This window comes from Fusarium sambucinum, chromosome II, assembly GCF_050947815.1.
Source record: "Fusarium sambucinum isolate potato_lamoka chromosome II, whole genome shotgun sequence".
NCBI lineage: Eukaryota > Fungi > Ascomycota > Sordariomycetes > Hypocreales > Nectriaceae > Fusarium > Fusarium sambucinum.
This window is the reverse complement of record NC_139293.1, coordinates 5,108,300-5,126,788: the sequence shown is the minus strand read 5'-3', so window position 1 is coordinate 5,126,788 and position 18,489 is coordinate 5,108,300. Positions and strand designations below refer to the sequence as shown.

The following is an 18,489-nucleotide window of genomic DNA, read 5'->3' as shown; positions in this document are numbered from 1 at the left end:
ACTGACTGAGGCGGATATAAGGTATCTACTTTGGGACATTAGTAGCACACTTTTCCGGGGCTCATTCGCCTCTGTCCGGTGTTCCGTGCGGTTGGTTCCGCATATAACGTTATCATCAAACACAACGCGCTGTTTAACCACTCCTGGTGAAAGGTTGTGATCTGATCCATGGATAAAAAATGCTTGTACTCTGGGGAACTGTATAACAAACAGGGAATCGAACTGGGAGCCTTCGCTCAGCCAGTTATTGATGGTTGAATCGGGCAAAAATAATCAACTGTGATAGGACAAGAGACAAGTCCAGTGTCATGTATACAGGGTAGACGTGCTACGAACCCCTCAACCCGATGATGTTTAGGGCCGTTATCATCAGGACTGATCATCGGTAGTTATGTGATAGGTTGAGAAGATATTCCAGATGCTTCAAATAAACCCCGCATCACAACATACAAGCGACCTTCCCTTATTGATTACACTCAAAAGGCCGAGATATAGATGAAGCCACTGATCAAGGATTAGGATATAGGTCTTGTTGAGGTCCCGGCAAATTGGTATCTAGATGAGGTAAGCTCTATTACTCAGTACTCAGGTTTTTGCTAACATAGACAGCAGTATGAAAGAATCTACCTTCACGACACTGAAGTTTGATTGGGATACTGACTGATTAGTAGCCTTCCGCCAATGATGTTTGGCAAGAAAAGCCCAAACAGTCATGGTTGGTTAAACCCGCGCGACGTCGAGGAGTTATAGAGAGACCACTTTGACTTTTTCTATCGAGAATACACCGACGACTCGGAAGAGATTTGTGTATTTCCCATAACCCGTCATCCTGATGTATCTGGCCGCCTACATGTTCTTCTTATGCACGAGAGGTATGGGATTGTGTTTGAGATATGAAGTATTTATACTGACAATCTCAGATTAATCGAGTATATCAATAAGCACGAGGGTGTTGAGTGGGTAACGATGGAGCAGATGTGTGATGAATTCAAGAACAAGAATAAGCCTCCCAAAGCAGCTGTGATACCAAAAGCTCAGCAGAAAACATCGGTGTCCTAATGTGTACTTATAGTTCTGTTATCAGTCCAGAGGTCCTTACTCTGCTGTAAAGAAACATAAGTTAGCTAAGCCCAGACAACCGCAATGTTAAATGCCAGAAGAAGAACTGATCACTGAAGAGGTCATGACTTGCAGGTTTCTATTTAACTACCAACTTGAGAGTGCATGGAATTAGGTGATGACGTTCTTTCGACATCCACTACATCTGTCACAAGATCCATTTGTACGACGAACCATCCTCAAAGAGATTCATCCTCGCCTGCCTGCTATATTATATCATCGTAAATCATGAGTCGCACTCGCACGGCATGTTGATCGTGTTCGTTAATGACGTGCCTCGTCTTTGCTAACTTCCATACCCACATGTTATCAGGGCGACGCATAGAAATGTGCAAGTGAAGATCGCGATCCTCTTGTGACCGCAGCCAACTCTGCGTCTACATGGCGTCTAGCTCGTGGGACGTGAGTTTGCTGGCTGAGAAACGATGACAGCATCAACGGATCTAAACGCGTTTCGATCAACTGTAACATGTGTTTTTGTAGAAGATACGATCTGGAATCGATCGTCAATGGTGAACGCACATGGTTGATTCGAGACATTCTTCAAATCGAAACCAAACTGCCTTTCGAAAGAACAGTGGGCATGGAGTTCGTAGTTAGTTGAGCCCAGAAGAAGTTAGCTGATTGCATAACGGCAGTTGGTTGAGGATACTGATGAGGTGTCGATAGCCAGGTACTATTTGACTTGTTATACTGACATGAACGCGTTACCTCATTCCCAATTTCTGACAAGGCTGCTTTATAATTTCAATAATACAATAAAAGCAGTCTTTCTTCCTAGTCTATTGTTCTTTGCTCCTTATTATAACTTGCTCGTTCTAACTTTGTTTCTGCTCAAATAACCAGGCGTCCTGCCATCCTTTCCTCTGGCGAAATATGACTGATAGATGCTGTATATCGTGTTAGCGAGAATTACTAAACCCAAATATCTCAATCAACAAGATCCAGCCAGCCAGGACTCTAAAGCAAGCTTAGAAGAATTTGAAACAATCGTATCACCAATGCGCCATACAAGCTAAGCTTCCTTGAAACCATTCTAAAGATTTAAAACTTCTGGATAAAACGCGGTTTGGTCAACAATACATAGTGTTCGATTTCGTCTTAATTGTCATGCTATAGCCGTCTGAAACGATAGTTCATAACTCTAGTTAAACCACACAACCGCGAAAGTCTTTTATCATAACTTCGCACTCGTTCTTGTAGTACCCATCAATCCACTCATACAATCCTCCCAAACATCTTTCACTTCTCTATTGACTGGTCCAATCAAATACTCTTATTCTTTTACTTATTTCAACTTTCTAGATCATTCAAAATGCTCGCCAAAGTCTACTTCTTTGTTGCATTCGCAACCCTTGGAATGGTCATGCCACAACGTGGTAACAACGACAATAACAACAACAGGGACGCTCAACAGACTCGTGTTGAAGATCTTCGCAATAAGGGACTCACGTGTAATGACCGAGGCGATGGTATTTTTGTCTGCGATGACGGTCTGGGTGGTAATTTGTCAGTACAAGTGTCTTTGGATTGGTTAAGACTTGACTAGAAAATGAGTTGAAGCTAATATCTTGTTCTTGCAGTATCGTGAACCGGGCCAGAAGGGGTACTTGTCTCATATAGAGGTTCAATGTTTATCTGAAATGGTTTTTGTGCTGCATTAATGTTAAATGTTCAATCATCATTAGTCGATATGTTCATAACATAAACAGATAAATACAAAAAATGATGCGGTGAGACAATTTCTCAAAAGGAACGGAAAACAAAATGTGATTGGATATCTAGCTGAAACAATTTTGTTTCCACAAAGGCATGTAACGTTGTTTCAGTATCAGTTGAAGTTGAGATTCGTGAACAATGTTTTGATTGTTTCCTGTATGCCTCATGTTGGTATACTAATAACACATCCCCAGCGTCACTTATCTGTAGTGTAGCACAAACCAGATTGATCAATGCCAATTGGCTGTCGTAGTGGTTGCATCGCGTTGACATATTGAGACTAGTAAGCTAAAAATACGAGTTAAATAACGGACCTTTGAAGATGCACAGATTCCTTCTCTCGCGACCTTCTGCATACGAGATATGATGCGAAAAGAAGTGAGTCACTGTATGGGAGGTCAGAAACGCCAGCATAGACTCGTTGGCCCTGGTATGATCTGCTGGGCATTTTGTTGTAGTAGACCATTAGTGAGAGACGGTCTGAAGCTATTCATATGTGAGCTACTGCAAATCATCATGTGCCATGCACCAGTCCGAAAGAAACGAGTCAGAAACCTGTAAATGGTTTCTTTTGTTGATTTTCTAAGCAGTAAATTGCTAAAATGTTCCAAGTGGCGAAAAGCAAACAAACAATCTTGATTCATCATCTGTAAGGAATGACATGACCTGCTCAACCGTTTTTATGCAGTGTTACCCCAAAACAGCAATGTCGTGATCTTATCTCGGGGCATATCTCCCGGGCGGCAAAGTTTCAAGCCGCCCGAACCTTGATGCACTAGCTAATGTATGTCATAATCATGTCTACCAGTCACAATTCCATGCGCGGGGTCTCGGGAGAGGGTGTACACTGGTTGTTTGTGGCGCACACGTTGGTCCATTTACAGGCTCACGTCTTATCAATTGACATCACGACCGTCTTTGACCGACTTTCTTAGGCGGTTTGTCTACTCGGTGAGATGGAATGAGGAGGGGACGTCATTGTGCTATCTGGTGATAATATACATATGCGAGCAGACCAGGGCCATGTTGTTTTACCTGCTGGCTGCGCTGCACTGCACTGCACTTCCTCTGCAAGACTGCTGCAATGTCTCTCCCCACGACTTCACCGTTCAATCCTGATGGCGATCAAAGAAGCCGTCGTCACTCTATTTTTGCAGACTTTATCCCCGATGATTTAGCCTTTCCACCACCATTCATTGACCCGGCTCCAAATGTGGAGGAAATACTCGACAGAGACATAGACGAGTGCTCCTCCGGCGACGAACATCGCGATGAAGAAACTGTACAAGACCCGCGATATGTCGACGAGACAGATCTACAGCTTGCATTCCATCCAAATGGCATAGCATATGGCTCAGGCTTCTCGACAGTTCCACCCACTAGCATCGATATTCCCGCGCCTAACCCACACGACTTTGAACAATCCTATCGTGCAGAGGTTTCCCTTCTTCGCGACAACGACGTACTTCCCTCAAAACACCCACCTACAGGATGGCGCGTAACCTACTGGGGACGCGTATACCGTCGCCTTTTCAGCACACGCGTCCACGACCACGATAAACCGCTTTTCGCGTCGGAGGATTCAGGCGAGACAACACCGCTTCTGCGCGAAAGAATTGTGCGCTTTGATGGTATACCGCCAACACCAGGACCCGACGAGGTCCATAAGCGATGGGAGGAGGCGCTTGCTTCACAGAAGCTCGAAACGACATGGCAGCGCGAGACCAAGACTTTGATCCAATATGCCGCACCTCTGATCGCCACTTTCCTGCTCCATTACTCTGTCACTGTCGCGAGTGTGTTGACCGTTGGTCGTTTGGGAATGGAGGAGCTAGCTGCCGTCAATTGTGAGTATCGCTAGCATAGTTATTCATCATTCACTGACACTCCCTAGTGGCTACCATGACAGCGAGCATCACATACTATGTCCCCGTCCAAGGTCTGGCGACATGCCTCGATACCCTCTGTGCCCAAGCATACGGCTCTGGCCATAAGCACCTTGTCGGCCTTCAGGCTCAGCGCATGACGTGGTTACTCTGGCTTCTCATGATCCCCATTGCTGTTCTATGGTGGTTCTCTGAGCCTATTCTTGCCGCAGCTGTCGGGCCAGGACGTACAACTGCACTGGCAGCCACATACATGCGCATTTTGATCATTGGCATGCCCGGCGTGTCGGCATTTGAGAGCGCCAAACGTTTTGTCCAGTCGCAAGGTCTGTTCCACGCTACTACGTACACTCTGCTTGTCGGCGCTCCTCTGAGCTTCCTGCAGAACTGGTTGTTCGTGTTTAAACTCGGGTGGGGATTTAACGGTGCGGCTATCGCTATGGCCGTTACGCACAATCTTCTGCCTCTTCTTCTCATTCTATATGTGCGCCTATTTGAGGGATCAGAATGCTGGAAGGGCTTTAATCGTAAGGCGTTTAGTAATTGGGGTGAGTATTCTGTGACCTTGCTTCAAGGCCTTGTCGCTGACTATACCAGGACCGATGATCAAATTGGCTCTACCGGGCATGATCATGATTGAAGCTCAATTCTCTGTTTTAGAGATCCTCACCATTGCTGCTGGCAGATTTGGAACCGCGCAACTTGCTGCACAGGGTGTTCTTGTGACGATCACGTCAACATCGTTCAACATTCCGTTCCCTTTGGCTATTGCTACATCGACTCGGGTGGCCAATCTCATCGGCGCGAACTTGAGCAATGCTGCACGAGTCACTGCGAAAGTTGTATGTATTTTGTACCCATTTCTCGCCATCATATACTGACCATGTAGGCTATCTTTGCCGGACTCTTTGTTGGTTTATTTAACTTGACGATGTTTATAACCCTGCGAAAACAGCTACCAAACATCTTTACAGATGATGAACAGGTCATTGACATCGCGTCCCATGTCATCATGGTATGCGCTGTGATGCAAATATTTGACGCTCTGGCAGCTGTCTCGCATGGTCTTTTGAGAGGCATCGGGAGACAGGCTATCGGTGGTTACGCCAACCTGTTCTCGTACTACGTCGTCGCTCTGCCTATTGCACTCGGCACTAGTTTTGGTCTGGGGTGGAATTTGGCTGGTCTTTGGGTTGGTTTGACAGCCGGTCTAGCTGTGTAGGTTTCCTTTGGTGTTGTTTTCGCCGCCTTCTGCTAACCAAATGCGATAGTGTGTCAGGTCTTGAGGCTATTTATCTGTACTTTACGGATTGGGAGGCTGCTGTGGCGCAAGCCGAAGCGAGAATGAGAACAGAAACTCATCGTCGACGATCTTCAATTTCAGCTTCCGCGCGATCGCAGTGAGCCTCGAGAGACAATAGCGAAAGATTATAATGCTACGAGTCAAGCAGGCGATGGCGTTTGGACATGTAGAAGGCGACTGGAGCGGACATCGGTTTGGCAATGGCTCAAAAGTAAACAGGGTATTAATTATGAGTTTTCAGACAATGAAGAGAAATGAATCATTGAAACAAACAGGTGATGACATGAATGATCTTGTTCTGTAAAGGCAATAAATAATGTCTCGGTGCTAACCTGGACAGAGACAAGTGGAGTCTGTCAAAAGCTTGACCCTGATTTTGACGATGCTAAGCCTGATTTTCATGAACCAAGCTTCGACCCTTCATGTTAGCAGATGGCCAAAGTGTCAGGTCCCTTTGACCATCGTACAACCCTTCTCCATTCCTTATGGTAAAACGCGTAAGTAATCCAATTCTTACCTGTGAATATCCAATATTGTTCCCAATCAAGCTTAGTCAGGCCACTTCTTGGCTTGTTTTGACGTTGCAAACAATGCGGAGTCATGATGTCAGACGGAACATGACGTCGTGCAGATCGTACATATTAAGGGTAGTCGACAATCTCAGGGTCCTTTGATGAAAAGAGTATGACGACGTTGTTTCGTGATAATTGTGTCGTTAATACATAGTTCATCCCTGAGCCTGTCAAGATCTAAGGGCCGATCCGATCAAACCTTTATTCATTTCGTCTTATTTCCGACCATATGACGACCGCAACAGCGACCCAATCGGTTCTTGACACCGCCCACCATGACTCGGGCTACCAGGACCAGGATTCCGACTTCAGTTCCGATGATGGTCAGGAATTCCACGTTGATGAGCGGACAGGGAGGTCGTGGCCCACCAAGTTGATTCACAACTTGATCAAGCCTATCAAACCAAAGCTCGTTGAAACAGGACAAGTTTCTTCTGACGATCCGACACGCTGCAAGCCGTCTCGAGGAGCACGTCGACGATGCGACGTTGAGGAACGCCGTGTGGAAGGCATGTGGATCTACGAGTTGAAACCAAAATCATCTTCTGATGAACCACCTAAAGGATATGCCAGGAGAATATTGTATTACGCGGGAGGAGGATGGCAAGCACCACCGACTGGCCAGCATTGGACTTTTTGCGCAGAGATGGTTCAACGGCTACAAGATACCAGGCTCACGATGATCAGCTACCCTCTTGCACCCAAGGACCCAGTCCAAGACTCATTCCCGGCAATAGTCAAGACCTATAACGCCTTGCTACGAGAGTCTTCTGAGCTTGGTGAGCGTGTTATTGTTGCCGGCGACAGTTCTGGTGGAAACATTGCGTTATGTAGTGTTCTTTGGACGATGAGAGATCAAGACGTTCAAGTTATCCGACCACCTTCAGCTATCTTGGCCATCACTCCAACAGCAGACTTGAGCCACAAGAATGCCGACATCAAAAAGGTGGACAAATTTGACCCCATCTTGAGCGAGGAAGCCATCAACGACACGGCAGGTAAATGGGCGCCCAGTGGCTCTGATAAATCCCACGACCCAGGGAGCTCCATCTCCAAGAGCCGGTCTGATGTGAGCCTGGACTGGAGCTTCGACGACCCAAGGGTATCACCTATTCACGCAGACCTGAGCATGTGTGTCAAGAACAAGGTCAAGATCCATGGTATCACAGCTTCACATGACGTTCTTGGTCCAGAGGCTGTTGAGTTTAGGGAAAAGTGTAGGAATGAAGGTATCGATGGCGAGTGGCTGTCTTGGGAACAACAGATGCACTGTTTCCCCTTGGCATACAAATATGGATTGAAGGAGAGCAAGGAGGGTCTGGAGTGGATTATTGATGTTTTGAAGCGTTCTTAATCACATTGATACCCTGTATGTACACGAAAATATTGAATTGTGATCGGAGTTGGTAGTTACCTGTTCTGTACCGCGAATAGCTCAATTACACAAGATTAGGTGTGTTGGACTCGTATCCCATTGTTGACAAGATTGATCGTGTGTAAGCTGTTGAGTTCTGCTGAGGAGTAAACGCCTTCCGGGCATTTGTAAAAATCGCCAGTGCGCTACAGAGCTGCAGATCTCCCTCCTTGGACAGTTGGTAGACATGATCGAATCCTTGTGCGGCCTCTGTGGCTGGCCAGTGGAACAGAGTGTCGGCGAATTTCGCATAAATGGATGGCGGGATTTAGGAAGGTTGTCGCGAATGCCTTGCTTTCGGCTAAGCAAGTTATTTCCAAAAGCCACATGCAGCTTATCAATAGGCGCAATCGCTACTCCGCTCATCGGCTCCGAGGATTTGATGTTACCTTTCGGCCGTCACCGGGCATGGACGATGACGATAATCTAGTGTTTGGGCTTAATTGCTGTCATTAGTATTAACGGGAACAATTCTTCCCAGTACTGACAGTCTAGAATACTGATTGATCCTCTGACGACAAATTCTATGACTGATTCCCCTTCCAAACTCGACGATGTCATGGCCGGCTGGCAAAGGTCTCCCCACCCGGCCCATAGCCGAGTAAGTAAGTACCTATGTATACGTCTCGCCAGCCCTTGCATTGACGAAAAGAGCCATGTGCAGGCACATGATCAGACGATGGGACATTAAATGACTCGATATGAACCTCAAAGTTGAAGCGGGACATGGGATCCGCTCTGTTTAAACTGCTGCCTATTAAGATGGTCGCGAGAAAACTGTTCAAGCCCAAGGGAACCTCCGCCTGGATCCATCAGAAGACACATTGATTGGTGCGCATGCGAGAACCCAAGACAGAACCCGAATATGCCCCACCGTCTCCAAATCTCCAACCTGGGGCAGCATCGACATCACATTGGGGTTGCAGATCGGTCATTGCAAAACAGGACTTTAACCACTAACAAGGAAATAAAGTTAAATGCCGACCCTGTTTCCGTACCATGAAAATGCAACTACATACACTAATAATCAACAAATTCTGTTGGTGCTCGCATATTGTTACCCGAGTGGACAGAGGTAGTCTGATCGTCCTCCCGACTACCGGCTATAGCATGTATAAATGCCACCACCACGCACCATCGCAACCATCGTCAGATCCCATTAACGTCCAATTCGGATAAATAATCAAAACTATGGAGCGTCTTCCTGGTTTCAATGTGGCCAACCACTTTGAGAAACGCCAGCTTCTCATTGCTATCAACTGTGTGGCTGCTCTGTCCATTTTCTTCTTTGGGTATGTAACCACGACGCTTCTACGATGAAATAAATGACTAACGCCATTCGAAAGATACGATCAAGGAATGATGGGTGGTGTCAACAATTCGAAACATTACATCGATTTGATGGGTTTTGGTTACGTCGATGAAGAAACTGGCGAACCTGTCGTGACTGACAGTCTGCTCCAAGGAGGAATCGTCTCAGTTTACTATCTAGGAACTCTCTTTGGCTGCCTCCTCGGTGGATGGATCGGAGACAAGCTTGGAAGAATCAAGACTATCGCTGTTGGTTCTGTCTGGGCAATACTGGGTGCTGCATTGCAATGTTCAGCTCAGAACCACGACTGGATGATCTGCTCACGTTTTGTCAACGGTATCGGCACAGGTATTCTAAATGCTATTGTTCCTGTTTGGGCCACTGAGACAGCTGAACATACCTCCCGTGGACAATTCATCGCCATAGAATTCACTCTCAACATCTTTGGAGTCGTTGTCGCGTACTGGCTCGAGTTTGGACTTTCCTACATCGACAACAATGGCTCGCAGTTCGGGTGGCGGTTCCCAATTGCCTTCCAGATCCTCCCTCTCCTCGTTCTCTGTGGGTGTGTTTGGTTTTTCCCCGAATCGCCTCGTTGGCTCGTCAAGGTTGGACGTGATGACGAAGCTCAGTATATCCTCCAACGCCTTCGTGGGTCAAGTGAGTTTGATCGTGCTCGCGCCCACGCTGAGTATACCGATATCAAGAATATCGTTCAGCTCGAGAACAAGGAATCTTCCAAGAATTCATACTTCCACATGTTCTTCGGTATTGGGTCCGGTGAGCTGCACACGGGTAGACGTGTGCAGCTTGTCATCTGGGTAAGTCTCAAAGCATCATGTTGAAACAAAGTCTGACAGCAAGCAGCTACAAATCATGCAAGAATGGGTAGGAATTGCCGGAGTTACAGTTTACGCACCGACAATCTTCCGTATCGCAGGCTTCGACACAAAAAAGAGTCAATGGATATCGGGTCTCAACAACATCTTCTACATGTTCGCTACGTTGATCTGTGTTTACACTTTGGATCGCATCGGTCGGAGATGGACGCTTTACTGGGGTGCGGTAGGCCAGGGAATCGCCATGTTTCTAGCTGCTGCCTTTTCCAGACTTGGCCAAGATGCCAGGGATGCTGGAGACATTGACAAGGCGAACTCTTACGGTGCTGCTGCCGCTTCCTTCGTCTTTATCTTCACATTCGTCTTTGGCGCTACATGGCTGACGGTGCCCTGGCTATACCCAGCTGAGATCTTCCCGCTCCAAGTTCGAGCCAAAGGAAACGCGTTTGGTGTCTTTGGATGGTCCATCGGCAACGGTTGGCTAACGCTTCTTTGTCCTGTCATGTTCTCTAAGATTGGCGAGAACACACTTCACATCTTTGGTGCAGCCAACCTGCTGGCCATTCCGATGGTGTGGGCTTTGTACCCCGAGAGTAACCAGCGCACTCTCGAGGAGATGGATTTGCTATTTGCCGCTGACACACCATGGGTCTGGGATGCCGAAAAGAAGTTCAAGGAGTTGAAAGAGCAACAGCCTGGACTCGTGACTGCCTCTGCACACCATAAGGATGTTATGGATGTTGAGCCTGGTGTTAAGTCAGCTTCTGGAGATGAAGTGAACATGAGCACATGAGGTGATTCGACAGATAGTAGGTCAGCCCATTGGGTTTGCGGCTATCTGCCATAACTTGCAAACCCGAGTTTGCACATGAATGTATCCAGAAATATAAAATATACTTCGTTTCGCAAGATGGTGACCCAACAGCCCCGCTAGTCATTATAAATATTTACTGAAGATAAGAATGTCAGTCTAGTCTTCTTCTATTCTTACCTCTTGAAAAAATACCTTCCATCTTGTTGGTATTTTTTCAAGTAATTTACCAATCTATTCCTTGTAACAGGGCTAGCATGTCTCTAGAGTTCATAACCAACCGATAATGTTTATAATTCGAAACAAGTCGCGACGATGAAATTCGTGCCACTTCTCACAGCCCTGACACTCATAGCTGGCGGTACTGTTTCGCTCAAACTTCCCCGAAGACTGCAAGGTTTCAATTCCAGGTTCTGAGCGCCATATTTTGAGCAAGCTTCCATATCTAGATGTCATGTCACTATAGTTAGCCAACCGGGATTTCGTTACGAGGCGGAATGGAAATTCGAATGCCCACCGAATAGTGCTCCTATACGTAAAGGCTGGGGCACCTCAGAGCCTAGCTACAAACCTCTGAGGCCTATTCGCTATAAGGACCTTTTTGGCGGTGGAAGATTCAGGGAGCTACGCCTTGACTAAAAGGATCTGTCATAATTCACTTCTTCTCTTCCGCGACCTGCCACTCTATGTTCAGGATCGTGCTTCACCAATGAACGAAATGTCAATTTATCCTTCTTCTTCAAGTTCGGTAGACGCTAAAGACAGACAATATTTTAGAATTAAAGACTCGCTCAATTTAGATCATGCACTTGTGATAGGGCTGTGTGATTAGCCAATGTTTTGAACGCCGACCTATGCTTCTTCATCTGCAAAGAATCCTGTTCTCTCTCTTACTCTCTTTCGTTCAGCAAGGGCTCGTTCTCTTGGCTTCCGCCGGGTCCCTCATTCTCTCCATCATTTTTCTCAATCAAGGTGCTCCCGGGAGGTGGAAAGTTCGAGAATAGAAGGACTCCCATAGCAACAATTGCGATGGCCTATTGGTGATGTCAGCGACAGAGATAAACTTGTCCGCGAAGTTTCAAACGTACCGCATTGCAGAAAAATGTGGCGTAGGCTTTGCCGGCTTGAGCCAAGGTAGCAAATATCAGACCGAAGAGTCCCTGTGTAGCAAGTCGTGCAATGTTTTCTACCAGTGTGACAGCGTTGAGAGCATCCGCACGTTGGGAGTCTGGGCACATTTGCGTGATACAGCCCTTGGCAGCAGGTGCACTACCAGATCCGAATGGAAGAAGAAAGGCGGCTGTTTAGTTAGTTAGTAGGTGTGGCTTTGTTTGGAGAAGGGAACTTACCGAGATAAATATGCCATCGCTGTGTTGCGAAACCTGATACTGTAGTAAGAAGACCATCCACGACTAAACTCCATCGCAGGAAGACAAGATCGAAACGAGTTCCTTCGTCATCTTTGTTGGAGCTTACAGCCTGGTAGGGCTCATGGTCTGCTTGTTCACCCACAGTCGCATCGAATTCCCCGGCAGTGGTTGGGATATGCTGCGTGGTCGTTTCATCCACTTCACCGGATGAGGTTGTCGGAGAGTTGACATAGTAACCGCGCCCCCATGTAATGATACGGGGAAACAAAAAGATCAAGAAGAAACTCCTCATGATGGCAAACTCGGACATAAGCCAACCATTATCTCCTTGTGTAAAACTGAACGCGGCGGTTGCGTACATCTGAATAAGAAGAGGCGCATAGTCTGTCGCGAGTACCCCAAGGAAGATACCACCGCAGAGGAAGATAACACCGAGATGCTTTTTTGTCTTCCCGTCTACCAAACGCAGCTTTTGGGGCATGAGTACTTTTAGAGGGGTGAGGAATCCCGTCGCAGGCTTGCCACCACTGGACATGGACTCTGGAGATATGTAAGGTAGTACGCTCCATACGTAGATGCCTGAGAGGATAAAACAACAGAAGGATGTTTCGAAAGGCGCTTTTATGTCAATGTCGCCGAGCATACCACCAGCTGGGATAATTAGTGCTTTTGTTCATGCCCAGATGGCTAGTTAATCAATGGAAATGACGTACTGAGATACCCAATGCCTTGTCCCAACATAATTGCGCCCTGAAGTCGCCCAAAGACTGCTGTTCTTCTCAAAGGCTCGACGACTTCGCCGGCGATGATATTGATGACCAGGCTAATAACGGTAAGTAATCGTGTGTGCGTTGTTGGAGGATTGGAGTCTTACATGTAACCGGCTGGTCCCCCGAAGATCGTAATCAATTGCGTTAGCTGAATGATCAACATGCCTTCTCGTTTGCCTGTCAAAACACCAAGAATTTGCGTCACGACTCGGATAGCCGGGATGAATATTTGCAATAGAAGCGCCACGCGTGGACCGAACCTTTTGGCTATCCAGCCTGCAAGAAAAAGATTTAATGTGCCTAATAGCATTTAGTCAGCATTAACTTGGTGGTGAGAGGATATTCATGACCTACCGCAGAACGTTGTGCTCATCCCTAAAATACTAAACTGGGTAGCGGTCTGGGAAGCAATTTCATCGCGACTACATCGATCGCCCGGGCCATCATATGGAGGATGTGAATCATAAAAAGAATCGCATGTCATTAAATGAAAGACATAAAATAGTCTGAGAGTTGTCAGTCATTGAAGGAGATTCCGTTCTAAGGGACTGACTACCTACGGAACTTGAGTGAAACTAAAAGCCAATGTAATGAGAAATCCCGCAAGCAAAATGCGATTTTCAACGTGGCAAACCTTTCGCAGCCAATTGGACTTTTCCCCTTTGCCCTTGCTGGGAAGCAGTGGTGTTGTTTCGTCACCTGTCATGGTTGATCATTTACAGTACTGAGGTAAAAATACAGAGTAAAGTAGGAGTAAATAAGGCGAGAAAAAAGTCATGGATGATAACGCAATTGCGATGTCGCAATAGCGGTTCTATCAACCGGTGAGGGCCGCATTCGGATTTCCCAATCGAGTATAGGGCTTACGGGATTGTTCGGATATAACATTGACACGATGTAAACACTTTTATCAATGTGAATGCACTTCAAATATGACATGGAGTAAATATAATAACAACAACGAATCTCATTAAAAGCTTAACCTATTCTTTACCATGTATTCTCACCCCAGCCTCGTTCATATCCATGTGATTGCAATTCGCAGGGCTCACCACCAACTAAATACAGATACTCGCCGCAGGTCAACTGCTTTTTTGACTGTAGTGTTTGAAGCTTGGTACACTCCGCCAACTCATCAATGTCTTCTTGCTTGGTGTCTTCTTCGATATGTATCCTGAGCCGTCTCAAATTGGTAGCTTGTTTTAGATGCTTGAGGCATGGCCTTTGCACTGGCCGGTGGTGACCTAGATACAGCGTCTCCAAGGTCGGGTGTAGAGCGTCGATCATACACTGAAGAGCCTGGTCTACCGGTTCCTCACGCCACAGATATGGTCTAGATATGGACCATCTATCAAGACCTCCCAAAACGATAGTCCGAAGGCGCGATGTCTTCAGACAACTGTGTTTCGTGATGCCTTCGATCATTTGTCGGTTAACAAACCCATCGTCAAGGATCAAAAGCTCTTCCAATACTGGAAGATAGGAAATCAGGAATACGACATCTTCGCAGATCCGGGACTTTGTATGAAGACAAAAATGCTGAAGTGAAGAACCCCACGCAGCGCAAGCTCTCCGCAAAAAGACAAAGTCGGCCAGTTCCGCTTCCAGAACTAATTTTCGTAACCCTGGAGTACTTTGATAAACCCCAGGCGGAATCATGCATGAACTATGAACCCGATAGTTGGGAACTGTGTGTCTCAGACTCAGGACAGTTATATTGGAAAAGTCGTAGTGCGATAGGGCATGCATCGCCCAACCAGAGTTGATGACTGTTTCAAGTTCGGTGAGCTCTTTATAGAACTGCGCTACATGCATGTCTGGAGCCGCTATTCCACGATGTGTTTGTGAGGCCCCTGAGAACTTGAAGGTCCTGACTTGAGGACACGATTGGAGTAACTCTTTCATACTCTCTGCATGTTTTTCGAGATAATCGGGCGTTAAGTCTTGGAATGCACGTTCAGGTACCCATCTCAGTGCTAAACTACTAAGATTCGGGCAGGTTCGGACGACGTCAATCAGTCTTCGGTACTCATCACCCCACCAAATATAGAGTTATCGCACAAGGGTGGTACGACGAGGCTCGACACTGATTGAGAAATGAAATCGCCATACGTCCGAAAATCGTCCTCTGAATGGTAGCAATCGGTATATATAACCCTCGGCAATATGCTGGAATAGTTTGCAGGTGCGAGCTAGAGACATCAATGTTTTTGTCTCCTCTGATCGACGCATCGTACCCTCCCGTTCAATCCAGTCACTGACGTAGCCGATAATCTGCATGCATGTCTCTGTTGGTAGAGTGACTCCCCGCCTGTGCGTCTGCACTGGAAAAACAGACACATGGCGCAATGGCTGAAGCTGGGGAGTTGGACAAGAACTGCAAAAGCTGCGATAGAATCGCACAGCCACTCGAGCCCGACGCAAGGCCTCTTGATCATCCGGTCGCTGTGCAGCTACTGTTCTGACTCTATTGACAAAGTCTTCGATCACTATCTTTTGAGTAACATGCTCCATGCTGGAACAAGTGAGGGGTTGCGTTGACATCTGGTTGTTGTTGATTAGTCTCAAGGCAGAGGATGATTGGTAAACAACTCAAGGGAAAGGTGAGACAGTTGAGTATTTATCCTTGAACAAAAAGTTTCTTCCATGGGATCTTTTACTTTCATTTTTACACTTCCATGTTTGCTTACAAAGGGAGTATCTTGTGCTTCACTCGGAAAACCTAATAACGACTCAAACCTAATAATCCACATTTCAGACACGCTCACCACTAATATCTGAGGACTTCAAATACGAGGTGGGGATTTCATGGTTCTCGTAGTGAATGGAGTGGAAGAAGGACGCGAGGATTGATGGCTTGACTGGGCGCCACGACTGTACCTGAAAGGTCACCATAACCCCTCAACTTTATCAAGCGCCCACCTCCAAGTGCATATGTATATAAAGCTTCTGCTTTCCCTGCATGATCAGTTCTGGTCCCAAACCCTTCTTTGCTCAAGGCACCCAACCTTGTGCTTCTCCCAGCACAACGGAACACAGCATAACATTGGCCAAACCTTTCTTACCAATACTTGACTTGAAGCCGAGATCGTATCGACTTACCATTCCAAAACCACCATGGGGAGGTCTTGGTTCATCCTGGCCCTTTTGGGTCTTATCTCAACAACACCTGTCCATGCACAGCTGGTCACCGGACCAACAGTCCAGGGACTTGTGGATGCAGCCCTCGACGCCCTCGGAGGTACCGGTCCAATCAGTCAACTGAAAGGAACAACTTTCCATGCACCAAGGTTAGACTTTCAGAGCTAAATGTAAACTCGGTTGTACTGACGGAGACAGCATCTACCGATCGCGATCACTTATGCAAAGCTACCAGCTTATGAGAGCCGATACATCGGTCATGACGTCTGGGTCCCAAAACATCTCTTATAGGCTTGATGCCGAGGTTTTGCAGCAGAGAATTGACCGTCATGCGACCCCCTCGAGTGAGCTTCCGCACATCATAGCTGCAGCTTCATGCTAACATAACTTAGATTCGTGGTCTTGGGGTTCGCCTGATCTCAAACCAGTTGACTTTTCTCTTGTTGTACAAGGTGGAGCTGATGGTTTTGCATGTTACGTCAAAGGGAACAACATGATACATGTTCCAGATAATGTCACATTCGGCTACACTGATGGTAAGAGCACAATCTGGAATTCGTAATAACTCAAGATGCCTAACATTGAAAGCTGCTCTCACTCGAAATCTCATCATGGAGGCTCGGATGTTGTCCCCTCATCTTGTATATCGCGTGAGTCACACTCTGACGTTGCCATTGGAACAGTATTAGATGTGACCAGCTGACGTATTTCAGATGAGAAACTCCACGTCTGTATCTGTGAGAAACTTGGAGATAAATGGAGTCTATTTCCAAGCCGGTATGCCTGTCCCAGCCTCTTCTCATATACCGCTAACACTTCAAAGTCCAAGACAGCCAACAAGGCATCACAGTAGTTATGGATCCAAAGTCGGACTTGCCATACATTGTACGAACGACAGAGAGCCATCCAATTTACGGGATCGCGACAAAGGACTTGTATCTCTCTGATTATAAGGAAGTCGAAGGCATCAAATTCCCTCGTCTTGTCCAAACCATCTACAACTCGAGCTCGCAGCGTCTCAGTGCCGTTCTAGAAGACTTTCGCATAGAAGAAGTCACTCTGAATCCCGACTTTCCCGCTGGATACTTCGATGGAATTGCTGAAGATCAGAGCTTGGGACCTAAAAGTCCACCTGAAAAATCATCCCTTATCTCCAACGGCCTTGTGACTGATTATAGCTCCAGTATGCTCGGCTCAGGTATCGCTCAACAACCATTGAAGATCGTGAGAGCAGAAAACCCTGTCCGCGGTCTATCTCAGGTACACTGGCTTGTTCTCAACGACGGGGATGACCTCGGGTTCAAGCTGGTCATCATTGAGTTTGACAAGGAAGTGATTCTTTGCGATGCGCCTCCAGGATGGAGTGAAACCATCAAGCAATGGGTGTCAGAGAACCTCAACAAACCCATCACATTCGTTGCAGTATGTATCAAACAACAATTTCGCTGAGGATAGTACTGATCATCACAGCCTTCACATCATCACCGGGACCACTCTGGTGGAGTTCGCGACTTCGCCCGAGTCGGTGCCAGGTTGATTATCCCCGAAATCGCTGCAGATTATTGGTCTAGTGTTCCTGCAGCTAGTTTCATCACTTTCAAGTAAGGATCTCGTCACTAAACCTGCCAAGTATATCTCACAAAAGCATAGTCAAAGCCATCCTTATACGCATACCGACGGCACAATCACGGCTTGGTTCAACTGGGAGGCCCAAGCAGCACATGCTTCTGATTGGACTTATGTCGTTATTACGGAGCTATGTGCTTCTGCCTACTCACCCGTGATTGCATTTGAAGCCGATTCTTGGGAGGCTGGTCTGGATGCTGAGTTTTCAAACCAGGGCCAGATGAGACAGTGGTTGGATCAGATTGTCTCGGATGGTCTACCTCGGCACACAATGTACGTGATATAGCCTGTTTCTGGATCGCGATTACTGACGACGTCGCAGTGTCTTCCCTTCTCATGGAAAAATAACTCCGCTGGAGCAGCTCCTTGAGATTACAGCCTACCCGTATCCCAACTTTGATGTTACGAACTGGAGAAATGGAGCGGCAATCTGTAGTCAGTAGGCCTGCAGTCTCTCCACTCGACAGGGGTTGCACTACATGATGTAGTCTATGAACTGAGGAAGAGGGAAGGCTGGTTTCAATTTTGAGACGCAGACAGGTAATGGCTCCTCTGATTAGCTACAAGGCCTTATGACTACCAAATGAAATCTCCAGTGTTCCACCTC

The 18,489-nt window shown here is 46.8% G+C and overlaps 8 protein-coding genes across 8 annotated transcripts; 5 read left to right on the top strand and 3 right to left on the bottom strand.

Annotated features, from left to right (window-relative positions):
• Positions 1-2,434: 2,434 nt before the first annotated feature.
• Positions 2,435-2,668, top strand: FSST1_008643 (uncharacterized protein; the record flags this gene model as incomplete). The annotated part of the gene is made up of 1 exon (XM_083225542.1): positions 2,435-2,668. The coding sequence occupies one exon, from the start codon at positions 2,435-2,437 to the stop codon at positions 2,666-2,668; it is 234 nt and encodes a 77-aa protein (XP_083084604.1).
• A 1,254-nt stretch (positions 2,669-3,922) lies between these two features.
• On the top strand, positions 3,923-6,128 carry FSST1_008642 (mate-domain-containing protein; the record flags this gene model as incomplete). The annotated part of the gene is made up of 5 exons (XM_083225541.1): positions 3,923-4,685; positions 4,733-5,272; positions 5,322-5,566; positions 5,614-5,942; positions 5,996-6,128. 5 exons carry the CDS (start codon positions 3,923-3,925, stop codon positions 6,126-6,128), a joined length of 2,010 nt encoding a protein of 669 aa, XP_083084603.1.
• Positions 6,129-6,828: 700 nt separating this feature from the next.
• On the top strand, positions 6,829-7,953 carry FSST1_008641 (alpha/beta hydrolase fold-domain-containing protein; the record flags this gene model as incomplete). The annotated part of the gene is made up of 1 exon (XM_083225540.1): positions 6,829-7,953. The coding sequence occupies one exon, from the start codon at positions 6,829-6,831 to the stop codon at positions 7,951-7,953; it is 1,125 nt and encodes a 374-aa protein (XP_083084602.1).
• Positions 7,954-9,204: 1,251 nt separating this feature from the next.
• Positions 9,205-10,957, top strand: FSST1_008640 (general substrate transporter; the record flags this gene model as incomplete). Its single annotated transcript, XM_083225539.1, has 3 exons — positions 9,205-9,305; positions 9,360-10,146; positions 10,193-10,957. The coding sequence occupies 3 exons, from the start codon at positions 9,205-9,207 to the stop codon at positions 10,955-10,957; spliced, it is 1,653 nt and encodes a 550-aa protein (XP_083084601.1).
• A 908-nt stretch (positions 10,958-11,865) lies between these two features.
• Positions 11,866-13,821, bottom strand: FSST1_008639 (major facilitator superfamily domain-containing protein; the record flags this gene model as incomplete). The annotated part of the gene is made up of 7 exons (XM_083225538.1): positions 11,866-12,009; positions 12,064-12,275; positions 12,325-13,011; positions 13,059-13,168; positions 13,220-13,415; positions 13,470-13,621; positions 13,676-13,821. The coding sequence occupies 7 exons, from the start codon at positions 13,819-13,821 to the stop codon at positions 11,866-11,868; spliced, it is 1,647 nt and encodes a 548-aa protein (XP_083084600.1).
• Positions 13,822-14,105: 284 nt separating this feature from the next.
• Positions 14,106-14,930, bottom strand: FSST1_008638 (uncharacterized protein; the record flags this gene model as incomplete). Its single annotated transcript, XM_083225537.1, has 1 exon — positions 14,106-14,930. The coding sequence occupies one exon, from the start codon at positions 14,928-14,930 to the stop codon at positions 14,106-14,108; it is 825 nt and encodes a 274-aa protein (XP_083084599.1).
• A 237-nt stretch (positions 14,931-15,167) lies between these two features.
• On the bottom strand, positions 15,168-15,659 carry FSST1_008637 (uncharacterized protein; the record flags this gene model as incomplete). The annotated part of the gene is made up of 1 exon (XM_083225536.1): positions 15,168-15,659. One exon carries the CDS (start codon positions 15,657-15,659, stop codon positions 15,168-15,170), a length of 492 nt encoding a protein of 163 aa, XP_083084598.1.
• Positions 15,660-16,232: 573 nt separating this feature from the next.
• On the top strand, positions 16,233-18,325 carry FSST1_008636 (uncharacterized protein; the record flags this gene model as incomplete). The annotated part of the gene is made up of 9 exons (XM_083225535.1): positions 16,233-16,405; positions 16,455-16,600; positions 16,649-16,792; positions 16,845-16,906; positions 16,970-17,033; positions 17,080-17,678; positions 17,727-17,857; positions 17,907-18,155; positions 18,205-18,325. The coding sequence occupies 9 exons, from the start codon at positions 16,233-16,235 to the stop codon at positions 18,323-18,325; spliced, it is 1,689 nt and encodes a 562-aa protein (XP_083084597.1).
• Between the last annotated feature and the right edge of the window lie 164 nt (positions 18,326-18,489).